Source organism: Monomorium pharaonis, chromosome 6, assembly GCF_013373865.1.
Source record: "Monomorium pharaonis isolate MP-MQ-018 chromosome 6, ASM1337386v2, whole genome shotgun sequence".
Lineage (NCBI taxonomy): Eukaryota > Metazoa > Arthropoda > Insecta > Hymenoptera > Formicidae > Monomorium > Monomorium pharaonis.
The window spans coordinates 24660950-24678536 of record NC_050472.1 but is presented as its reverse complement, the minus strand read 5'-3'; the positions used below and the strand labels follow the sequence as shown (position 1 = coordinate 24678536).

At 41.4% G+C, this 17587-nt stretch overlaps 1 protein-coding gene across 1 annotated transcript in view; it reads left to right on the top strand.

Moving 5' to 3' along the window:
• LOC105834137 overlaps positions 1–17587 on the top strand; it is a 70624-nt gene that overhangs the window by 11364 nt on the left and 41673 nt on the right. The window contains exon 3 of the mRNA XM_036289089.1: positions 11056–11198. Within this exon, the coding sequence (XP_036144982.1) occupies positions 11056–11198 (143 nt within the window). The remainder of the gene's footprint in view (positions 1–11055; positions 11199–17587) is intronic.

Here is a 17587-nt window from a genome sequence, read left to right as displayed (position 1 = left end):
CGTGGCATGCAGAAAGACCACCCATCGCGGAAGAACGGACTTTGGCGTGCCGAAGAAATAAGAGACAATAGTAGATATTAAAACGCATTAGTGTCCCCGCGAGGTGCAGGAGGAGAGGCGGGGATTTTTACTGCAGTCGCGCTGTTATTTCTCGCCGTGGGTATTTATCGCTGCGCGACCACAATTTGCGGCTAATCGACACTCGTCGCAATGTCGATAACTGCCTTGCCGTTGAACATTGACCGTCGTCCAGTTGCACGGCCGGGCAACGGAATGCAATCGAATTATCGTGAGCTCATCACCGGTATTTCTCTCGCTCCCTCTCGCGGCCGGGCGCGTCTCTCGCCTCACACGCGGTCGTTCTCTCCCATTAAACAATACCTTTATGCAAATCATCCCGGCTTAATTGCGACTGCTTTGCATGCGTCGGTTATCCGCGTGACAATCACGGTATCGCGATCGCCAATAGTATCGCTCGCGGCCGCGGAGACCTCTATTCCACGTTGTTTCTCCCGCGCTGCTACCGCACGTGGAATACAATGGCGTTTCGTACGAAGGGGGCACGAAGAATCCTCGACGACGACTGCACACGGCGGCGCCGCGGCACGTCGGTACAAAACATTCTCATTATCCCCTTATCCGCATTCCTGGCTCCTTCAGAAACGCGCCCGCCGCGTATTATTATTGTCATTATGCGTCTTCAGGAATTAGGCACGCGTATTGTTCGGCGCGCAACGATTTAATTTCGCGTGAGAAGAGAGCCGGGCAAGTGGTGGAACTCATTCTCCGGAACCATTTACCGGAACGCGGAGCAATTTAGAATGAAAAAGAGTAATAACTTCCTCTGTAAAGCGTATACAATTAAGATACGCGATCGGGGATCGTAATCTCCATGACAGAGTCACGCATGGACAATGCTTGCATGGGAACCACTCAGAAATAATGGGATTCCATAAACAAAATTAGCCAGGTAAGCGTAAGACGATGCATAATATACTATGGTAATATGATGAGCTGAATGGAGTGCGTGGTTATTATTTGTAAATTAGCTTTTGATGTAATAAGATGCAAAAATGTCTCGTTAAATGTCCCATCAGGCCATCTTATCTCCTTAGCACTTTTAAAACTCGATTAATTGCGATATTTCCTCGAGATTCCTAACGCGTCACTGTACTCCACGAACGTTCTGTTGAACCCTTCTGTTGAAATGAAAAGCGTCTCGCTCCCAATTAAAACGGCAGCAGACATAGGGGTGTGAATTGCAGAAAGGAGCACGGCAATGAAAAGTAATCGTTTTACCGGCGCGAATTCGCGTCTCGCACATATCGCCCCTTTGTAAAGGGCGCAAGTATCTGACTCTCATACCTTGAACCTCGCGTCACTCCCCCCCTTTTTCCCCCGTCCTCGGTGCACACGTCGCACAAAAAAAAAGAGAAACGAGCGAGGTCTGATACTTTTGTGTACGCACCACCTTGGCACGTTGGTAGTCATGGCAACGACACAGACAGAACTCCGACCAGCGCGGTAAAAGCTTGACGAAATAGGGAAGAATAGACAACGACGAGACGCGACCGCACCCGGACGGGGAAGGGGTGGAGAGGGGAGGAAGGAGAGATCCTCTCGACGTGATTCTCGACGTGACGCCGCGAGAACCGCAAGCCCGTGCACGCGACACCTCTTGCCCGCGTGCCTTGGAGCACATCCAGTTTTCGCGCCCTTTGCCCTCCGCTCTCCCCTTTCCCCATCTATTTTCGTATCTCATTCGGATTCCGCCAGTTCGTGTGAGGGACCTGAGGTATTCGTCGAACTCCTGGACGTTGCGTCGTTTATCCCACTCTTGCCCGTCTCGCTGTTCAGGTTGAAATAAATGCATTGCGACGAGATAATTGATATGTAAAAATACATATTCAGTTTTACGTCGCTTCATTCAAAAGTGATAATATATATAATAGCTGAGGCGAATGCTAAAAGAGATCTTAATTAATTGCTTAATAGTATATTTGCATACCATCTTTGTTAAGACAAAGAATACAAAAACAAAGTTTGGTACATTAAAAAATAAAATCTTAGGGTAAAGAATCTTTAAAAAAATAGGTTCTAATAATTATTTTACAATCATCTTGCTCGCGTATGAAAATCGCACTTATGTTTTTAAAAGCTCTATTGTGCTTGAATGAATTGAAGAAATTTCATTTTCGTAAGTTGATTTTTAAACTTGTTTTTAGAGAATTAATTAAAAATGCGCTCTTGCATTGTTTATGTAACCGAGCAAAGTCTCGGTAATCCTTCTGTCAGCTTGAGCGCGAAAAGGTTCATGTTGGGACCATCCGCTTGCATGCCTTGGAGCACATCCAGCTTTCGTAACCTTCACGAGCTTTCCTCTCTTCACTTCGTATCTTTATCATTCGCATTTCGGTCGCGTCGTACGCTCTCGTAATCTCATTTAGCATTGATTTCTCTAACTGTAATCTGAATTTCCTCTATGTCTCTCGTTTTTACATATTAAAATTACGTTGTGGTTCTCATTAAGGAAAGATATTCAACAAACCGTAATCGGCATTAGTCGACACGTGGAAAAGAAAAGTAATATTACTTCAACTTTTTCTGAAATATAACATTGACGCAACATTGTGTTACTCGAATCGTTAAAAGAAATAATACAGGATACAAACCTTCTAGATATACAGTTGTTAATTGGACATCCATGCAATTACTGTTTATTCCCGGCACATCAAGCTTTATACGATCGCATAATTGCTCGTTAGAACACAGTGAATCTGCCTTTAATACGAGGTGCACGTTATTTTATTATTGCATACGCGCAATATTGCCAGGAGAATTCTAGATTAAAATCCGGCTTTATTCAGCTTAACGATATTGATCAAATATTTTTACTAATTATAACCGTATAATTAATTATTCACTTCTCGGAGGCCGGCCACCACGTTCCGATGCGAACAATATCGTTCGAATGAAAAATGGATCGCCCGATAATATTGGCATACTCTCGTCATTTATCTCGGTCGGTCCATTTATTTGACGGTGTAAAAAAAATAGCGAACTTTAAACCGATATTGACCCAACTCCGCCGACACGGGCCGTGGAGAGGCTGCACCGCGAAAAGGACACGCCGTAAACCGCGAAGATTACTCCTTCAATATTCATGTACTTCCGTCATTACCATAGAACTACCTCTAAAACCGGTCTGCCCGATTCTCCCGGGATGGAGGTAGGTGTCGAATAATTTATTTCGACATCGGCATTCGCGCAAATAAATCGCACGCTGACAAGACTATGAAGCCGATGATATTCGTCAAATGGTGATGCAGATCCTATTTGTAACGCACTAGAACTTAATAGCTATGTACCATCGAGTAGGTAACTAGACAATATTTACGGTAAAAAATATTTCTTACCTCTAAATATTGTACGTACGTTTAATGTGTGCAAAAATTTTTTTCAGTCTTTTTGTTATACTTTTTTCTTTAAGCACTTTCATGAATTATTAGTATTAATCCCTGAAAGGTTTTATTCGTTCGTTTCGATGTCCAAGTAATTCCAAGTACGATCAGCGATAATCGGCCAATTGCTTCTTTCGGCTATCGTAGATCTCGCGCGATGAGTCGCGTTTATCGGGTAACCGACGTGGCGGAGACCGGGAGAACAGCCGCGGGCTTAGATAGAGAAGCGCTTCGAAACGAAGTAAATTGTTGAGGAGGAGGAAGAGAAAGGAGAAGAGGAATGCCATTACTCCGCCCGTGAAGCCGAACTCCTACGTGGGGCGCAGGCGGGAACAAGGCAGGCGTTGGATGGGACAGGTGCAGAAGGGAGAGCGGGAGAAGAAAGTGGATTTTAATACCGCTTATTTTATTCATGCTTATAACCCGGCTTTCGCCCGCTAAGGATTTTCATAATAACGGACTTGTCCTCCCTCTACTTCGGGGGTCCGCAGGCGTTATAGGCGAGAAGGTAGTCCATGTCGAGCTGACGAAAATTTACCCGAGAAAACAGAACTACCAGTGACCCTCGCAAATGCAATATTCTCGGTATATTTTCTTTCCTAAGATTAGGAGAAGAGATTTGATGATGTGAGAAACGTAATGTATGCGATGTTAAAAATGGAATTTAAAAAATTTATAAAAGTGTCCGATAATTATATCTCGAAAAATAAATATTGATACAATTTTATAATTGCGTTTTTCACGCGCAAGTTCATGCTTGAAGAGAATGTTAAACGGCAAGGAATCGGCGAATATACTGGCAATTATAAATTCTTCTCGCTAATCGTTGTCTGACGAAATTTAAGTCATCGTCAAGATCACCGCGGAAGGACCATTTACAAGATGTCTGGCAGCGTCACGTACGTCTTATAGAATCCCGCTACTCCAAAGTAGTTCGTGTTTGCGAGGTTTTACGACTGTCCCCCCGAGGGCCCAGGAACATTGTCTTTCCACTATGTAAGTATGCTCTAGCCGGATTGCCGACTCCGTCTCTCTTTCTCTCCCTCTCTCTCTCTCTGAAAATCAAATTTGGCACGCTGGTGACACTTCTTCCTCGACATTTCACTTCCGGGTACCAACAAACGTTTCCCCAAGTTGCATCTTCGCGACTTTATTATGCGCGTCACACGCGAGGCACTCGGCAGCTACTTTCTGGCCGCGAACTTCCGATTTTTCTGGTCATAACTCGAGCGTGTAAACCTGAGCTTGCAGAATACGTAAGACGCTTCTTGACCCCGACATCTTCTTTTTACGCGATCGGGCCGGAGAGAAGAATGTTAACTTTTCCCCCTCTCCGTGAAAAGTTTTTTCCCACTCCCTCCCCTCTTCTTGTGTTGCCTCTCTCCTTTGCTCTCCTCTTCACTCACGCGCATCGGCTTTTTCTCCTTCACGTTGCTTTAAAACAATTCAACGAAGGAGCAGCGAGGAAGTTTTGCCCGGACGCATACCAGACAGTGAGAGCGAGAAAGGGCCAGGGAGCGAGGAAGAGTATGAGGGAAGATGGGGTAGAAAATCGCAGACTTTAATAACGCGTTTCCGCCGGTACGTGAAATTCTTCTCGCGTTGAGGTACAATGCGGAAAATCGAGAACACCCCGCCGCGGAAAAGGGCGCACGAAACTCTCCTCCGTAATTTACGGGGAAACGTGCCGGGAGTCGAAAACCGGGCAAATATCATTGCCCGCTTCTTTTTCCCCAGTGGTCCAGTTATAATCAAGGGATACCCTCACCGAGGAACCAATTGAATTTGTCGGCAGCCGTCCGCACTATTTCCACCACCCCTCGCGAAGAACTAATTATTAGACCGCGGAGTTTCAGTTACACGTGCGCCCTACCTGAACTTTTATTATCGAGCAACGAAAAGCTAGTTGAAACGGGTCAAAAGCAACCAGCGAATAGCACTTCCTGTTTATTGCATTTATTAATTTATTTTTCGCCTAATAAAATTATGATAACTCAAAATTCTCAGAAATTTCTTAAAGGGAGAAAAGATTACATTATTTTTTTTACAAAAAATATAAAAAACTGTTATTATTCATATATTATTATTTAATCTAACAATTATATAATTATGTTGTTAAAAGTTACCTTTCAACGATTTAATTTGATTTGCATCGGTATTAAAAATTTTGATCAAACGATATATCGTGTGTATTTTTCTTAGTAAGCTTGTACAATATCGTTCAAACGTATTATTAAAACGAGCAAAGAAACAAATTACACTTAAGAAAAGGACACAGAAATTATCGCGTTACCGTTTAAATCCACGCTCGAGAGAATGTTCGCGCTACCGGTGCGCGAAGACAAGACGAAAGGCATTTCCAGGGCAGAATCTCGGGGATTGGATAATTTTTCGTGTCCACCTTCGCGTACGCTCGAGGTGTACGTACTTACAATCTAGAGTACGTGTCGGGAGGACAGAGATGGAGGATCGGCGGCCTCTATAAAACGGAAGAGGAATAAGAGGGCGAGAGCCAAGGCAGGCGTAGAGAGTGTCGCGCGCGGATGCAGCCGGCTGTAACGTAACCGAGTCTGGCGCCGTATTTGTCTTTCGGTGCAGCTATTCTCCTCGTGCCTCACTTTGCTCTCACTTCCGCATCGTACCGTCTTTCTCGTTTCTCTTTATCTCTCAGCATCGCCGCCAGAACGGCGTACGGTGTTTATGTCCTATGCGCGAAGGTGTTGCAAAGCAATTTCCGGGATGTTGTCACAATCACGGTTAATCATTGCCGGAAAACCTCAGTATATAAAAACGGAAGAATTTTAATTTAAATGACATCGCACAGCCTTGGTTCAAGATATTAAGTTTTTTTTTTATTCTTAAGTTTCTGAAGTATACAGATATGTAAGATTAAGTTAAAAGAGAGTTAACTAACGTTTGTAAATTAATTATTAGATTATATTATTCTAAACAGTATATTATTAAAACAAGACGTTTTTCTGAAAGAATTTATTTTTGAAAAGTTAATTAAGTTATTAATTCTTTGATTATTGCCGAGTAAAAGTTCTACTTTGAATAAAATTGCTTGTGCACCCTTATTCGTACAATCTGATTTATTTTTTAAAGACATTTTATGCAACATTTGTAATTAAACAAACTATTTTAAAAGTATATTATAAGTTATGCTATAATTCTTGAAAATTCTTAATAAATTAAAAATTAATTGATAATATAAATATTATTAGAAAGACAGGCACATTGTATAAACTCTATTATAAAGATAAAGAAAGTCTAAACATTTATTATTTCAATATTTGTTTTTCCCTAATTTTAAATAATTCAAGGTATTCCTATACGACAAAAAATTTTAATTACAGAGCGTGCCGCGATAATTGAAGATGCCCTGTAAGAGTGACGACAACGTTCGCAACAAAAATTTCGTCGAGCAGTGGGAACTTCGTATTATCTTCCCTTTCTGGGATCTCCTTCCCGTTTCCTTCTCGTCTCAATTTCCCGTCAGCTGTTACACCCTCGCCGCCGGACTTCCTTCGCGGTGAGAATACTCGTATCGGCAAGATGGATGTGCGCGAACATCGATCGACATTGATCACTTAAACAGGAGACGTTGCGAGCGATTATCGCGACGTTTCGCGAAATTTTATGAGGACGCAAGCAATAGTAGAATATCTCCGTCGGTCCGATGACATTTAATTCAAGATCATGGGGATCTTATCAAGGGACAAGGTATATTAGGCACCTTTTGTACAAGTTCCTCTTTTTCACATGCGCGCGCTTCGTTTCGAGTCGGAACGGGCGTCGGCGACAACGACAACGACGATGAAGAGGGTGAACTCGGCTCGGCCGTTTTATCGCGGCTCGCCGCTGAGCAAGCAGGGACTCCATCTCTCACGCAACTTCAGGATTTGATGCATGTGCCGCCGGAACATTTGTTCGATCCCCCTCGAGTTTCCTCCCCCGTCTCACGTTCGTTCCCTCCTCCCAGCCCTTGGGCCGCCGCATACCCTCCGAGAAGCGGCGGGTCTTCTCTCTCTCCTCAGTGTCTTCCTCTTCCTCGAATTTCTTCCTCCGCCGCGTCCGCCTCGTTCACCCGCGCGTAACCCGCGCCACAGCCGCCACCACCACCGCCGCGCCGCCGCCGAAGAGGGTATTGGACCTTCGCCGTCTTCACGGTGTAGGCAGGTTTATTTTTATTCCATACGATTCATTCGATTGAACATGACTTGTGGTTACAGCCCGGGCGATATATTTCCGATATTACGGGACGACATTCCAACTCCCGTGGTCCCGCGAGTCTCTTGTATTCTTTGCCCATATCGCTCGTCCGTTCCCGCGCGCCGCCACCACCCTGGCCCTGCCGGCGAGTAAAATACTACGACCTCTCTAGAATAATAGTGGCTTCCGGGGAATTCATGGATGTGCCCGCCCGCTTTCTCGCGGCGCGGGTGAGAGAATGGGGTGCGCGATCGTTGCAGCTGGTTCGATTTCGGAAATTAGCCCCCGGTATTTCCTGCAGCTCTTTTGGAGATCCTTTGTCAGGTGTACGGGTCGTCCGGACGCTACCGCGTGGCGATTCGTTAATCCGCCTAAGATGCATTAGAGTACAATGGAAGATCTTTATACCCGGTCTTAATTACAGCGAATAACTGCGGCCGTAAAAGAGCGAATCAATTTTTTTGAGAGCGATTGATTTCTCGATACGTTATAAGTGACGTAATATATATAAATTGTTGCAATCCTCGAATATTTCCCATATTCGAGGATTGCAACAATTTATATATATTACGTCACTTATAACGTACACGAGTATTGTATAAATATTGCACACACGTATTTTCACGTATTACCAAATTTCCATGTGAATATATTGCAGCCAGGTATTATGATTAAACCGCGGAAGCGTAAATACAATAAGTACAGTGCGCAACCGCTCGAAAATGTCTGAATTAACAAGTCTAGCGGCAGGTGCGAAGGCCAATTTAAAGAAGTTAAAGTCTCGTCTAACGTTTGTCATTGTACAGAGCAGTTTTCGTGCGATGTGGTGCCGTTATTGCGGAAACAGCGGACGCGCGCTCGTTGCAAAACGCCGGGCCATAATAATTGCGCGGCAACGTTAATTCGTTTCCCTGCTCGCGCGAATAATTTTCTACGTAAATACGTGCATGCATAATAGCGTTTCTCCTACCCCCGCCGCGACCTCCTAATTAACACGTTACACTGTCCTAACGCGTCGCTTCGCCCGAAATCGATACAGCGCGGCATTAATTATTGCTTTACGATGGTCCTTGATTAAATCACGATATCGCTGGTTATGTCGACTCGGATGTCGTAACCAATAGTAACCATCCAGTAAACACTTTGTCGCCTGGCCTGGGGAAAATTCAGTTTGCCGCCCGCGCATTAACTCCATTTTGTAATATTATCGCTATCGGGACGTTGCACGGCTAACGATACTGTTGTAATTACGCGTGCCACGACATAACTAGGTGCTCAGTAACGGTCTCAACGACATTAATGCCTTTTATTGGTTTCCCTGCGAAATGTTTTCACAAATATGCGCTTGCCGTTTACCTTTAATTTAAATGCGAAAGTTGCTCGAATAACACAGACAAAAATTTATTAAATGTTTTTTTAGTGGAAGAGAATAAAAAAAAGAAAGGATAGCACAAAATCAGAAGACTTATATGTAACAATTAGAATAATGATTTGAAGCGATCGTTATTGAGGTCGAAACCTCTTTAGTCGAAATTTCTTCCCGTTTTATATAAACGAAATACAACATTATAAAATAAAATAGATGATTTTATCAAGATTTATTTTTACATTAAAGAGAAAGTTTAGAAATAATTATTAAATGAAATAATTATATATTTTGCGGTTAATGATAACCCGAGAATAATTTTAATTTTTTAAATATTTAATAATTATTATCAAACATTAATATAATCAACCGTTTAATAATATTTATTATATAATTTGAATAGTAAAGTAAAATTTATTTTTGGTTATACTCATACTAATTGAATATTTAATTGACATTATTTCACTCGTCAGTAGTTTTATTACTAAATTCATTTTAGTGTGTTCGTATATGTGTACGGTTTCTTCTAATACAGATAATTAAAATTAGATTAAATTAGATAATTTAATAGATGTCATTAAAATGTTTTTATCTACATTTACAATGTCGAATGAAACGCAGCGAAAATAGTCAAAGTATCAGTTAGTACCTATTCTGTTTATAATGTGTAATAGTTAATTTTCGAAAGCCTAGGGACATTTTGATGATGATGACTGTTCGGTTGAAAGCTCGATAATTCGTTTCAGCTACCTCTCGCGTCGTAAAGGTTACTAATTAAGCGACGCAATGGCAGTGCTAATAAACGGATGTGTTGACACTAATACAATATATCGGTATTGTAAGGGAGCGACCGGATAACTAATGGCATACCTGAATTATCCGTTAATGAATAGCGACGTGTGGGCAACCCAGATTTATTCGATTATTTGCGCGATTGGTACTAGTTCGTGGCGTGTCTACTCAAATTAATAATTTCGAAAAGGTCTTCACGCATCGGTCATTAAATGACAACTAAAGCTCGCTTTTGTTCGATTTAATCTATTAACCAATAATAGCGGCTAATTAAGTTGCGACAACCGTTTTAAAAAATTCAACGTGTAAGCGTATTTATACAAGTTTGTCTATATCAATTTAACTCATCACATCTTATCAATATAAACGACATGCACGTCTATTTAAAGGACGGAAATTTTCTTTATAAAAGGACTTACTATACGTTCAATTTAGAAACCAGAGCATTCGTCTTTTGGCCTTTCTGATTGTGAAGAATTTATACTGACAGAACAACTGATCGCAAAAAGAAAATGCGCTTTCAAGTAATGTGAAGCCAGAATTATAAAATCGACAGATTTCCAAATCTGTCAGAGTAGAACGAAAGAATCACTTGCATAAGTAATCGCTTCCTTATAATAATTTTGTTACTTTGAATTGGGGCGAAACAAGCTGCTTCTTTCCAATTAATTTTAACTCAAGCTTTTGATTGTATACGCTTTTTGTAATTTGTGCAGAATAATCCATAAAATAAAAATATTCGCAAACATCGGAAGTAATTAAAAACTTTATTCTGATAAATATAAGACTCTGATATCCAACTAAATCATTTTCATCTTTACTACTGCGCTAAATGTAAAATCGTCGATTCTGTTTGTTCAAGAATTGGAATGAAAATAATCGAATATAAATTTTCATTTGTGCACGTGCGATTGTCCACTCTTGAGCAGTTACAGTCTAAAATTTTGATCGAACAATATAGTTTTTAAACGAATGGTAAAATCGGTTGATTTAAATTGCAAAAGGATAATTTTTCATTTTAATATACGCGAAATCAAACGAAAGGCTGAAATAAATAAATAAATAAATACAAATCGATGAATAATTATTGTGCGTGATAATCGAGAAAATATTTGTTTCTACCAGCAAGTATTTTATTATGTATTAAATCCATAAAATATTCCATTATTGCTTTAAATATCTACTTTAATAATTTGTTCCATATACCGTTCACTGTTGTTGCAGAGCAAGGACAAAACACGAGCAAGAAGAAGACAACGTTTTCGAGGCTACTGCGAGGATTGAAGACGCACAAAAAAGAGAAACAAGGCCAACAAGCACAAGCATCTCCCAGGCATGGTCGCGCAAGGATGGGCGTTCCACAAAGAGTAAGTACTCATGTAATATTAAAAATTATGTCTGAAAAGATAATGACGGTATCTTGTCGGGCCGATCGATTCATGCTAAATTGAATTTCATGTTAATCCGAAGTTATAAAATATTGCGTTCACAAACAGGATCGGAATAATGCACAGAATGCCATGACTCTCGAAGTTTTTCAGTACTGTTGGTTTATTTTATTAATGTTTTTTGTCACGTCAGAAGTACGGCAGCTGAAATAATTCACCGTTGCATTTGGCTCGATTATCGTGCGCGTACCGTCTCAAAAGATTAGGTTTTCGTCGCGTGAGGATAACTTCTCGAGGCAAAACTCGCGCGCGACATCATTTAATCCCGCTTCGCGGATCCGCAGTCGTAAACGCGTTCGCGTAAATCAATGTCACGTAATTGCGTGACCGCACGACGTTATCGTGTGTGTGAAGCTCCTGCGTGAGAGATTCCGACGACTAAATATGAAACCTCGCGCGTGTGCAAGGTAATTTCCATCGCCATTGCTACCGCTCGTGCTTTTATTAAGCACATCCAGTAAGCAGCGAGCTGCTGACAACACGAATGAACTTGAAGGAATTCCCGTCCATCTAGTATGCACAGATTTTTTTGTATGCTGAACATCTATCGTTACTTTGAAAAGTCATCCGACGTGATATCGTTCGTTTTTCATCGCGTTATTGTGCCGTTCAAGAGCCAAACACGAGCTCAGCTTTAATGTGCGTGCTAATGGCAATTCGTTTTTTCGCTATTAAATTGTAAACTTATTACGTAACTCTAAATGAAATAGCTTATTTGAATCGGAAACGTCTGTACGCTGTTTAATATAATGCTCACTGTCGAGATTTTAAATTTATTCTCAAGTTTTTTAATTAAATTTTTAATGTTTCTAACAGTTAAAAAAATATATGTAATGTATTAAGGATAATTTATATATAAAACGATTCCAATATGAATCGAAATATTTAAAAAATTTTACAACTTTATTCAACATATTACTAATTTATAAATTACATTGGAGATAGCGTGGCGCAAAACACTACAAAGTATCCATCCGGTCGAAATAATGCATAAGTAAAAAATTGAACGAACGTACTTGAAATGAAGTTCGATTGCAATTATTTTCCACATTAATTTGAATAATTTTTGCGGCGCACTCTCGTGTTTTGCTCAATGAAATGTTTTCCACAAAAATGTATCCAATTAAAAAAAAGTTTCCGTTAATAATTTTGCGGCACGCGTGATTCTGCATGTGTAACAATTATCGATTTATCGTGTTCCCGTTAGTAGCGACTCTTTCGCTTTCTCTTCCCCGACGATCCATTCGTCTATCCCGATAACAATGCGATACTACAAATCGCAATTAAAAATATTGACGAAAATCAATCGTATACATTTCTGTGAACAGTCATTCAATTAGGGAAGAATGGGTTTTTTTTATGAATGTGTTGCAACGGTTTTCTTATTTAGAACTATTATAACAAACTACGATTGTTAGAATTCACCACAAAGGATCTATTTTACAAGTTGTTGTGAATAATTCAAATGATTAGTGTCGCATGACGTCAATTACTACATACGTTACTTCAATATTATATTTAATAGTACGTTTCTATTTCGCAACTCATATAGGTGACAAAATAATTACGCCCACGCTACGCGTATTAATTTTTCATTTCTACATTAAGATATTATAATAGCAACTACGCGCTGTATATATTGTTGGCATATGAGCTTTTAATTTTGAATTGATTGCAAATCTAGAGAATGGAAATAATGTGACGCGCTACGTGGAAAATTCTATACATTTCCGACACGAAAAGAAAGAGAAGCTCCATGCATCCGTAAGTGCTACTGAAGAAGTAAAGACACCTAAGATTTCCCATGTGTCGCCAATTTGTTAACCTACGTCGACGACTTCGCGTCCCATGTGGCTCGCCGTCGCGGGTGCATCTAATTTTATCCGTAGATTAGTCGCCCGCTATATATATATATATATATATATATATATATATTCGAAGATCTCGCGAAATAAGGTCGGAGACTGCGGTTGATATTGCTCCTAATGAAATTTTAGCCTGGCGATCATTTATGCCGGCTTAGGTCTTACTTTTAGTGCAGCTTGCTGTACCGCGACACGGTTAAAGTAATTGAATGATAGCCACCATTATCGAATCCGAAACTCGCGTGCGAAAGAGCCATCTCGATAGCGGAAACGTAGAACAACGGAAATGAATATTTTACGTTTCAATTCGCACATGGATGCAATTTCGATTTAAATGCAACGGCGGACAAAATGTCGCGGAGCAATTATATTCGTATTAATTTCGGCTTTTGTAGAACAGTTATTATTATTATTAGCATTACCTGCTTTCCGTTTGGATCAAAACTGGAAATTTTAACAAAAAAAGGTCATAACTGAATATTTTACATTGGCAGTTGCAAATAGTCGAAATTACGGCTTTGAGGTACGTCGATAAAACACAATTGTCGCATAGCTTTTTTTTTATATCGGTTTTTTCCAAAATTTCGATAAATTTCGGTATGTAATATCCCGCACGCGCGTATACGAACGCGTTTCCTGGGACGCGTGATTTCTGTAAATAAATCTCGAAGGTAAACAAAGCTTAAAATTATAAACCAGCGGCGGGTATCGCGCGGATGAAAAGTTTCCTGTAAATGAACATTTCCCGGAGGCACACGGTAGCGTAGCTTTCGTGTATTAACGGCAAACAAGCCGAGGTTGAGTTGCTCTTGATCTCTGTATGCGTATTCTGTCCGCGTGCACAGGCCGCATCAATGTGTGTGCACGCGCTTGCACCCGTGCATAATGCGGGCGACCGGCGAGCCTGCAAGTGCCAGCAATGAGATTCCCACGCTTAGTTTAAAATATATACATGTGTGTGTGTGCGTTTGTGTATGTGTCCACTACCGTGGCAGTATCCGAATTTAGAGCGTAAATGCATCTTCGAACAGAGAACGTTAACTCGTTGACCCGCGCAGGTAAATTTATGCGTATGCAATTCGGAAAAATGTGTTTGCGTTACGCTCGGCGATAAAGTGAACGGCGTATTTTTCAGCGACGCTGCGAACCCGTATGGATACATGAACCAGGGAGGAAATGGATTTTATCTTCTTCGGCCGTGTGCGCGAGCAGAAGAGAAACGTGGCGAGAAATTCGCGAAGTTTTCACGATATCGTATGAAAACGCTTCTGTTTATTATGCAAACACGAAAGTTGCCGAAACAAATAATAGCGAAATTTAATTAGATTTCTTGTCCGGTTTTTTTTTTATTTTTTATCGCAATTCTTTCAATTATAACAAACGGAATGCATAAGCAATTTCGAAATTAAATTTTGAGAAATTGTATTAACCAGTTTTCTATCAACTTTCCGCGACTTTGCATTTCTAGAAAGATTTTTGTGCTCTGCCATTTTCTTAACCAAGGAGTCGGTTGTTCCAACTTCTTGGTAAACTTACCTATCAGATAAATATATGTTTGTCTTTATTTATTTAAGAAAAGAAATGAAGATAGACACATGCTAATAGGTAAGTTTATTCAAGAAGTTGGAACAACCGGCCCTAAGTGTTATAAATACAAAAGAACATTTAACATGTGAAACTTTTCGTACTTCTTTAATTCATCATAAATTATTTTAGATTAACAAGCTTTAATAATATAATATAATTTATTCTTAAACCTTAATCAAAGTAAATACAAAATTATACGAATACGAAATAAAAATAGATATAAATCTGAAAAAATTTCAACGAGAATTAAAAATGTTGAAATTTTTATTAATTCATATATACATTTACAAACATATACACATTCGCATACATAAATTTATAAAAAATCATTAATTTACATGTAGCTGTAACATAAATATTCAATACGCTTAATAGGTTTGCTTATAGCTAATATTAAAAAATTTTACACGTTGAATATTTTGTTGGCTCTTCTTCAGATTTTTTCGATTTTTTTAACATTGAATAAAGGGGGTTTAACACTTTCTTATTTTTGTAATCAAAACATTTTTACTGTTATACTCTGTCAAACATTTATCTTTGTATTCTCCAAATATTTCTGGTGCGAGTCAGTAAAACATACGCAGATCGGGCAATGAGATCCCGATATGACTTTATACACGCGGCGATTTTAAAACTAAAAATTGACTTTGCATAGATCGACGCGTCTTGATTCACGTTACGGAGTTCAAGAGTACCGTCGTCGCTCTCTTTCATCCGCGGTCGAGTACAACAGGTATGTCGCGCAGATGAATGTATGCAACGCGCGCGCACGGCAGCGAAACTCGCCTCTGAAAAAGCCGAGAACGTCGATAGTACTTGGAATGAAATTTGCTCTTAAGAGTCCTCGGTGTCCCCTGAGCCGCTCGCTCTCAAGGAGCAACGATGCCCACGGAGTCACGTCGCGTCGTTCCTCCTCGCGGCCGGGCTAGGCCGCAGGACTTAGTCGATGCACTCGATGCTCGAAGACGAAGGAACGACGAGCAGCGGCGAGACGAACCGGCGGCATCCACCGTGACGAAAATTGAATTATGCCGGCGGGCACGAAGCGAGGCCGATACACGGTCGTACACGGGGGTCGTCGCAGCCGCAGCGAGACTGCGGTTTCCACGCCGCCGCAGCGATTTCAGAGGTGACGGAGATGGCGAAGGAGAAAGAGAGGGAACGAGAGCAGGGGAAATGAGAGAGACCGAGTGAGATTCGCCAGGAAACGAGGTTACTCAGCGGTAGCGGGGATCATCTGAGTTGGTCAGCCATCGCTGCAACGGAGAGGTCGGACTCTCCATTTGACATGCGGACGGGGCTTTGATCATCTCTCTTGCCGCGGCTCTCTCTTCTTCGGCCTCTATTCTCTCTCCCTCTTTCTCTTCCTCTTCCTCTTCCTCTTCCTCTTCCTCTCGACGTGGACCACCGCGGTGTCTGGTGGTTCCACTGGCCGCAACGGCTGATATGATGAGAGCGTCAGAGGAGGAAGGGAGAGAGAAGGAGAATCCATCGCTCTCGGGCGAGTATCGCTACCACGCTACCAGCAACGATCGCTAGCCGCGACTATGATGGGTCAGCGAGCCCACGTCCGACGAGTTCTCCGAGGATGCGATTCCGCCAGATGGAATATCGCGGCCTGTCAGCGGCCGTACGAATCGCTTCTCCCGTGCGCCGACCCGCGGCATCCTACGTGCCTCCGTCCCGTCGCGATTGCAACGTCGACGCGACGCGACGCGACCGACCGCACCGCGTCATTCGTCTTGTTTCGGCCTGACTGCTGTCAGTAGTGGTAGTAGTGCGCGCCCAGATGGGAATCTAATGGCGTACTCACCGCGAATGCGCGCGCTCGCTCGTTCGCTCGCCGAGCGATTCGCGTGACCGCAACTGCAACGCCGAGAGCTCGCGCCGCGCCGTTGCAGTTGTCGAGGGGTTGATAGGTCGTTCCGGCGACCAATGACGTCCGGATACTTTGAACACGTACTCGTTGCGCGCCTGTTCGTTCTCTCGGTCCCAGCGCAAATTTTCAATCTACTCTCAATCAGGGTCGTTGAAAATTCGATCCTATCTAGTTAAGAAAGAAATGAGCTACAGAAAGAGCCATCTTTTTAAAGTGTTGTAATTGAGCATCGCTTACTTTATTATAAAGTGCCATAATGTCGAATTGTCTCTCTCATTCGGGTATCTGAGCGGAGGAATATTCTCTCAGGATTAAGGATCTAAGATATTTTATCGCGTTTGATATTGGGGATTGTGTCATAAAATTTTGAAGGGTGTCGTAAATACAGCACACAATTGAAGCGCAACCTCGATTCCACTTTCGCAGGAAACGTTTATGAAAGTATTAGAAATAACACTTTTTAACAGCGTAAAAAAGAAAGGTCTTTACTAGAGACTACGTCAAAACTTTCCGAAACCGTTATTAGAGACTCAGTCGTGATGCTCGTCGGAGGGAAATCCAATGTTGAATCTGGCAAGAATTAATATGCGTTTCGTGATTGACGTGAACATAAATCTAACCTGGTAGTCTGGTCACGTTCCAGGAGATTGCGCTTCAAGCTTAACACGTAAGTTACTACATTCCACTCAGGTCGGGTGATATTCTAAAAAGGAACAAAGTAACGAGGGGCGATAACAACGTATACTTTCTGTATTTTCTTTAATCGTTGCGTTTCCAATGCCGCGATAAGCACATAAACGTATAAATAACGTTTACAAAAGCAAAAAAACGACTATCCAAGCGAAACTACATTTATATCTCTCGATGCGTTGTTCTCTTATTCTGTAACGAGCACTTGCGATGTGCACAAGAGACGCGATCGTTGCGAGCTACTGAAGTACTGACCGTGCTTTTCTTTTTCTCAACACTTGAAGAGT